Below are 7720 nucleotides of genomic sequence, written 5' to 3'. Positions count from 1 at the left end.
TTTCCTGACTGAACATTACATGTAAGATCTTGAAGACAGTACAGATTGTTGAAAATCATAGAATTTCAGCTGAAGTTCATGGTTAGGAACAACATTTGATAATATTTTAAACGCATGGTCTTGTGTCTAATTTCAGGGTTTTGTTTTCCATCCTTTTCATTTCATAGTATGCTGTGCTTTCTTTTAGGCTGGGAAAATATTAGTATTTTGGTGTTGGCAGAAAGCTGTGGTTAACACCGGGCAAACATATTATCTCTACAAAACACTGGCAGAACAGTCCAAAAAGGAGAATGTAAAGACGGAGTTGAATTTTAAGGGCAGGAAAACCTGCGACTGCTAACTCCAGGTTTTGGGACCCGCTAGGGTACTGGAAAGGCAGACTGCCTTAGTGCTTGTTCTCACTTCCTAGGGTGTGCTTGTCAAAAAGATACTCCGCCAGGCCAGCAGCTGGAGCCCCCATGGTGATCAAGTTGTGCACATGGTCACCTAATTCTTTAATAGACTTCACCTGCTCATTCAGGTAGTGCGTTTCCAGAAAGTCGCACAAATGAGGATCTCCTTTTTCAGATGCAAGAGTATGCAAGTCCAGCAGTGACTGGTTCACACTCTTCTCCAGGAGCAGAGCACATTCCATGGCCCGCAGTCCACTTTCCCAGTCATCTCGGTCTGGCTTCTTGATATCCTGGAGGGAGATTCGGCCTCCGCGCTGGTTCTGAAGCCTCAAAAGCTTCTCCGCGTGTTCCCTCTCCTCCAGGGACTGGTGAAGGAAATACTTGGAGAAGTTGTACAAGGCCACATCATCTCTGGAGAAATAGTAGGCCATGGACAGGTACACGTAGGACGCATAAAGCTCCATGTTGATTTGGCGGTTGATGGCGGCCTCGCAGTCTGGGTGGAAGTTTTGGCGAACCCTGGCAGGTCCAGCAGAGTCCTTGGAGGAGGCCGCCGAGGCCAGCAGACGTTGAGGGGAAGAGACTGGTAGGGGACCTAAAGGATACCCGGAGGCCAAACACTGTGGGACGGTACATCTGTGTAGCACACGGGGCAGGGACCTCAGTGCAGGGCCGATGTGCTTGGAGAAAAACCAGAAGCAGGACAGCATGACTCCTCTTGTTTGAAAGAAGGGGAATCTGAGGCAAGAAAACTGAGGTCAGGAAAGCTCGGCACAGGGTCGTCTGCTGCTACGTGTCAGGTCTAAATAAGAATGCAGCCTTAGCGATGACCTATGCGTCACACGGCCCTTCTCTTCCACGGAATTCTAAGAGATCTTGGTCACCAGTGCCGTGTAACTGTCATTTGTCGGGTAAGCATGAGTGTGGCACTGCTCTCGAAAAGGGGAAACACAGACAGAGGCATTTATAGAAACGTGCCCAGTGACTAAGACAAGATGGTCCGGATAGCATGTAGTTGATTAATTTGCCTAAATCAAAATTCTGTTATTAAACGCAGGCTCAGTGACTCACCAAAGAAAGGACTGAGCTGTCCTTGTCTCCTTTCACTAATCTTTTCCTGTCTAAGAACCCAAGGGCATGGGAAGGAAGGCTCAATAAATTTTTATATGCAAAGCATTGCAAATCACTCCTGGTTATTTTAACAACACAGAGTAGGGGAATAGTTACCGGAGTCCAGACAAAACTTAATTGTAATTGACTGCTTTTAAAACTCATTGCACTTTTAAATACAAAACTTACCTTTCTTGTAAAGAAGTCATATTTTAAAAAATAAAATATACCTGCTGGCTGTCAGCTTGCTTTTATTTTCCTATTTTTTTTGTTAATGTAGAGATATGTGCATTTTTAAAAGAACCTGAAATTCTGAAGATTTATTGGTTTGTTGTTTCCTGTAGCCAGAGCTGGCTTTGAATTCTGCATCTTTCTGCCTCCCACTCCTAAGAGCTGAGATTATAGGTATGTGTCACACACTCCTTGAGGAAGAACATTTAATCTTAAGTAAATGTTTAAAAATTGTTTGGGGATGTTAAGAAAATAAACTAATAGGAAAAAAATTAAAAAGAAACACACACACAAAAAAAAAACCCAAACTCCAATTCTTTCCCTACGAGGGATAGCTGTTGCTAAAATGTGGATGATGGTTCTTACTGATTAAGATGATAGCAAAAAACAAAAAGAAAAACAAACAAGCAAAAACCCCAAGCTACCTCATAGAGGCATATATATTTGAAAAGATTTATTTCAGAATAATTGTCACATACTAAATTTCAGATATTGGCAAGAGTTTCAGTTTGACATCTGTGGAACCACCCGCTAATCCCAGATAATGACAACCCGTGTCACCTACTTCTGTATCTTTTTGCCTTTCCTAATTCTCGCTCTTGACACCCACTGATCTGCTTTGCCTCACCCCACAGGTTACTTTGTGTTTCCTAGGCTCCTCTACACTGTAACCAACACCAAGCACAAAGTTCAGTTTCCTTCACTCCGAATGATAAAGTCTGTCTACGCTGGAGTATATATACAAATACGATAGTTTATTTTTATTGCTGTGGAATGTTATAAAGATAAATTCCAATTTGTCTTACCTACTGATGAACAATTTGATTGGTTATAGTTTAGGCTATTACAAAATCAAGCTGTGATTGACATGCCTGTAGAAGTCTTTGTGAGTTCACACGTCTTCTCTTGGGGAATTAAATTATACTAGAGTGGCCAGGTAATATGCCATGTGTTTCGCTGTTCACAAATCGCACAACTTTCCCCAAGGTTCTTATCTGGGGACACTCTCTTTTACATGTTGAGTCCAAGTTCCTACTGATGCTTGCTAACATCTGGCATCATCATTCACTTTGAAAAAAAATTGACAGTTATTGTGATAGGCGTACACTAGCATTGTGTTTTTTATTTGTGTCTTCGAAATAAATGACAGTGTGTTACCCTGTGGTTCTTTGCCATTATCTTAGATGAGATATGTGTAAGTATTTATCCCATTTACATATTAAGGCATTTTGTTTGTTTGCTCTGGGACTCTTGAATTTCTACTCTCTGCATCCTTTGCTCCTAGCACTATTTCTATTCACGACTTTTTAATGTTGCACTCACATTACCTCCTTATATCTCTTTTCTTTTCTTTTTTTCACAAAACAAGTCACATGATGTTTCTAGGTAAGTTTCTTAAATTGCTGATTTTTGATATTTCTAGTGTCCCTTAGGTAATTAGAAAGTTAAATAATTGTATGTAAGCACTTGTGAAACAGAACACTCAAGTGTTCTCTAACACATCTTATGGAATCCTCTTGTTTAGCTTTCCAAAATCCATCATTTTATATTATCCAGTAAGCAAATATTACTGTGATTAAAAGGAAAACTGAAGAGTCTCCTGTTTAGGTTACTAGAAACACTTCCCTGTATTATCGCACATTGCTATCAAGGATGAATAGTGGGAAATTAATTTTTCTGTGAGAATACCAAGTATGTAGTTTCATAATGACCTCACTCCTCTCAACTGAGCGTCTTAATATGTATCATGAATAAAAGTGGGTGCTTAAAGTCAGGAAGCTACTAGAACATGGGTGATATTTACCCAACAATCCCTCATGGGCTTCACATTTCTGGTCTCATTTTACTCTTCTTTCCTCCTAACTTTTGCCATTTGTGAAATGTAATTTCCTAATGAGAGATTATGAAAATGACTGTTTAGAGTGATATTAATACCAGCTTGCTGGTGCTAGTTAGTGCTTCAGGAAAATTTATGCCATTCATTTAAGTGTTTAGCCCCAATATAGTAAAATACACTGTGAAAACAAGTGCTGTAAAAGATCTGTGAGCACAGCAATGCTCCAAATATCGTGCATTCAGGCACAGCACACTAACGGGTCAAAATGTCTGTTTTCCATGGTAAAGTTTGTCATCCAATTAGTCAGAACTGGAAAATGTAAGAATGTACATGACAGATGTTACATTTATTTTATAATATTTTGACTTCTAGGATTGTTAGTAAAATCAAGTTTATTTTTTTTTAAACAATATACAGACTGAGACCCTTCCACACTGCTGCTCTCCAGACTTTCTTTCTTAGATTTTATGACTTCTTCTCTCCCTGGAGCACGTTTTAAACTTCTGTGCTTTTCTGGGGTTCTCTCCACAGCTTCACGTTCCTCTTCTCTTATCCCAAGTTCCTTCTCAACATTCTGTTATTATATAATAAAATCTTTCTCGAAAAAAAAAAATAAAAAAATCATCAAGGTCCTGAGATATAATGTTAGATATAAAATGGCAGAACAGATTGTTATTGGAAGTTGGCCTATGTATTAGCTTTTTCTTTATAAACATACATAAATTTGTTTTTAATTTTAAATAAAATATAATCACAAAAAATCTTTCTCATCCTTTGAAATTCCATCAAATCCAAGTATTTTTTAAAAAACATTTTGTATAACAGCATTCAGAATTGAATATCACTTTGTTGATGTCAAACAGTTCTTTATATTGAGAACTCATTGTGTTATAACTCCAGTGTACATGAATGTGTGTGTGTGTATGTGTGTGTAAGTGTGTTTTATAAGCAGAATTTGCTTTATTTTTTTTAAATTTCCCAGGCTCACCACAGTGTTTGATACACAATAAGAACACATAAAAAAATGTTTTTCAGTTGCCGAAATGAAATGGAACAAATTCACATATATCATTTCTGAATAGTTGAATATACTCACATAAACTGCTTTGGGAAATGTCTTTAACGTAATTTAAATTCTCTGAATTTTCATGGAAAGTCTCTGTAATTTGGTTAGGTTATATTCTAAAGGAACTCAATATTTGCCTTTTCCTCCTCTATACATATATTAACAATAAGCTCTTATTATCTGTATACGCATCCTTGCTCAATGGGAAATTAAAAACTTGAATGGATGTAAATTGTTTTGGTTAACTCCCGCTTTGATTTGTGCATAAGATTCAGTTTTCTGTTCGTTTCTGTAAAGCATTCTATTTTCTATAGTAAAAGCTTTGAGAATTTACTTAGCTTGGAAAAAGTCCTTTACATTCGTAGAAAGGGGGTAGATTCAGAAACAATGAGGAAAAGAAAAGAACAGCACCCCTACCCATTTGTAGTTGCATCTTCAATAACAATAGTTTCCTGTTTTTCTCATTTCCTTTAATCAAGACTTTTACCCAATAGATCAGTCACAGAAGCGGTTTAATTAATTATGCTGGGTTTTTTGAAATTACATATCAAAAGGCTTCCAAGACAAATTGAAGATGGAGATAAATCCATTGATGATTATTGTGGACCCCAAAACACAACCCTCATGTCAAAGGGATGAAAGATAGTTTATTCTGGAGCCAAACATGAGCGGGCATGGCAAAGGAACACAGATGTAGGTTACCTCAGATTCTATGTTCCAACGTAGAAGCAGTTCTGTGAAGTTTTCAGAGTAAAAGAACAATGTCAGTCATAAATCAAGGTACTTTTCAAACACATTGGTGGAAGCATTAAGAAGGTAGTTACAGCAGTGTGAAAAAACCCTCAGCTATTGGCCTTGGATCTGATGATTCAGTCTATCCATTGTTGCAGGCAAATGGATGGATCTAGAAAACATCTTAGTCAGTGAGGGAACCGAGGCTCAGAAAGACAAATATCATATGTACTCAATCATAAGTGACTTGTAGATATAAAGCAAAGAAAAACCAGCCTACAATTCACAATCTCAGAGAACCTATACAACAAAGAGTATCCTAAGAGAGACATACATGGATCTAATCTACATGGGAAGTAGAAAAAGACAAGATCTCCTGAGTAAATTAGGAGCATGGGGACCGTGGGAGAGGGTAGAAGGGGAGGGGAGAGGAAGGAAGCAGAGTGGAGAAAAATATATAGCTCAATAAAAACAATTAAAAAAAATAAAATTATGTGAGCTACTTAAAAAAGAAAACTAAAACTATGATTTTGTTAATACAGTCTGAAAGGTTTTGTCTGTTATTTCAGGATATTAAGTCTGATACAGAGTTGGGCGAATAATGACTATTTAGATGGATAAAAATAGTTCAAGACAAATTGTAATTAGATTCCAGACCTGCAGTGTTCAAACTCTTTACAACTGTTGAAGCTCTAATTAGTTTTAATCAGTCTTGCAGAAAGTTTCAGTTTGAAGTTGGACTACTTTCCAGGAACTTTCTGTTCACTATACCATATGCCTTTGCTGCAATTGATGTCTTCGAGGGTTTTGAATAGAAAATGATAGAGAGCTTTGTTTGGGTAAAATATATTGTATACACTGTATGCATCACTAGTCTGTTGGTCTGAGTTTGATTATTAGGCAATTTCTAAGAATGATTGTATGCAGGTGTGGAAATTTCATTTGTTTGCTTTCTGCTGGAATCCACTCCAAATGTGAAGGTTTTTTTTTTCCTGTGTGTGTTTGTTTGTGTATGTGTGTGCATATGTGTTTGATGACTTTAAAAATTGAGCCAGAACCAAGCTCTAAACCACAAGGTATGAACACTAGAGGGGCCCTAGTACATTTGATTTTATTGATTCGTGTTATTCACCTAGAATTTGGGATACAAAGGGAGTACGCTCTTCATTATCTTTGAATAAATTATTGCAGTCACTAAACTACCAGATTCCTAAAATAGCTCCTTCACTCTACTGGTTATCTCTAAAGCTCTCAGTTACATCCTAAATAGCATTCTAACATGGTGTTCTGTGAGAGGTTCAAAAAGTCAGTGTCTTTTTGTTTATTGTGACAGGGAGCATGGCACCCAGCATATCTTTGAAGTCAAATCATGAATATGAACTACTGCATGACCTAGAGGATTGTGAACTGCCTTGGATTCTTTTTTACAATGGCTATTGAAAATAATATGTAAACCAAGATTAAATCCAAGTCCATGAACAAGGAACTTAGTTGAGTTTGTTTGCAGTAAATATACTGTGATGGCTAACTTTGGTCGTCCACTTGACACACCTGAGAAAAGAGAACCTCAATGAAAAAAAAATTACCTAGATCATTTCATCCAGTGAACATATCTATAGGTACCATCTTGACCATTGATTGATGTGGGAGAGTCATGCTTACTACTGCGGAAAGTGCTTTCCTTGGGGTTAAGTGTTGGTATACAAGAAAGCCAGCGGAGGAATAACATAGGGAGTGAGGCAGTAAGTAGAATTCCTCCAAGATTCTTGCTTCTTTATATTCTTGTCTTTACGTTCCTGCTTGAGTTTCTGATCTGACTTTCCTCAGTGATAGACTAAGACAGACAAATATAAACCAAAATAAGTCCTTTCCTCCTCCATGTTGGTTTGGTCAGTATTTTATCATAGCAACATAAATTTAATTAGGATATTATTTACTATGTCTAGAGAAATGGGTGTAATTAGACTATGCTTTAATCAGGGGTTTGTAGGAAATCAGTTGCTAAAGAAAATTGTGACTGAGTGAAGGAGTGAGGATGGTTGCCCCCTGCTTCTTTTGAGTCTGTGAAAATGACATAGTTCATTTTCTTTCAGTGCTTCCTTACTTAGCAATGCCATTGGCAAAGTGTTGGTGGCATATGGACTTACTGAAAAGTGGAGTAAAACATTTCACTATTTTTGTGCAGTGTTTTCACTGTTCTGTTTATGATGAAATATTTGTCATGTGTAAGTTACATAGCAAGAATTATATGCAATTTCAGTCTTTTTGAATTGTGCAATCAAGAGATGAATTGTTGTTTATAATTTAAGAAAATTGTTGTTTATAATTTAAGATTTTAGCTCCCTTTACTAA

At 37.3% G+C, this 7720-nt stretch overlaps 1 protein-coding gene across 1 annotated transcript; it reads right to left on the bottom strand.

Annotated features, from left to right (window-relative positions):
• Positions 1–385: 385 nt before the first annotated feature.
• On the bottom strand, positions 386–1102 carry LOC121441936 (ferritin, mitochondrial). Its single transcript, XM_041643337.1, has one exon. It carries the CDS (start codon positions 1100–1102, stop codon positions 386–388), a length of 717 nt encoding a protein of 238 aa, XP_041499271.1.
• Positions 1103–7720: the final 6618 nt, after the last annotated feature.

This window comes from Microtus oregoni, unplaced genomic scaffold (genome assembly GCF_018167655.1).
Source record: "Microtus oregoni isolate MIOR12 unplaced genomic scaffold, Mior012 000085F_ref0000168, whole genome shotgun sequence".
Lineage (NCBI taxonomy): Eukaryota > Metazoa > Chordata > Mammalia > Rodentia > Cricetidae > Microtus > Microtus oregoni.
Note: the sequence above shows the minus strand (reverse complement) of the source record. Positions and strands in the feature narration are given on the sequence as shown.

Bases quoted from the DNA above. Each gene is read 5' to 3' on its own strand.
- LOC121441936 (XM_041643337.1), bottom strand. From the start codon at position 1,102: ATGCTGTCCTGCTTCTGGTTTTTCTCCAAGCACATCGGCCCTGCACTG.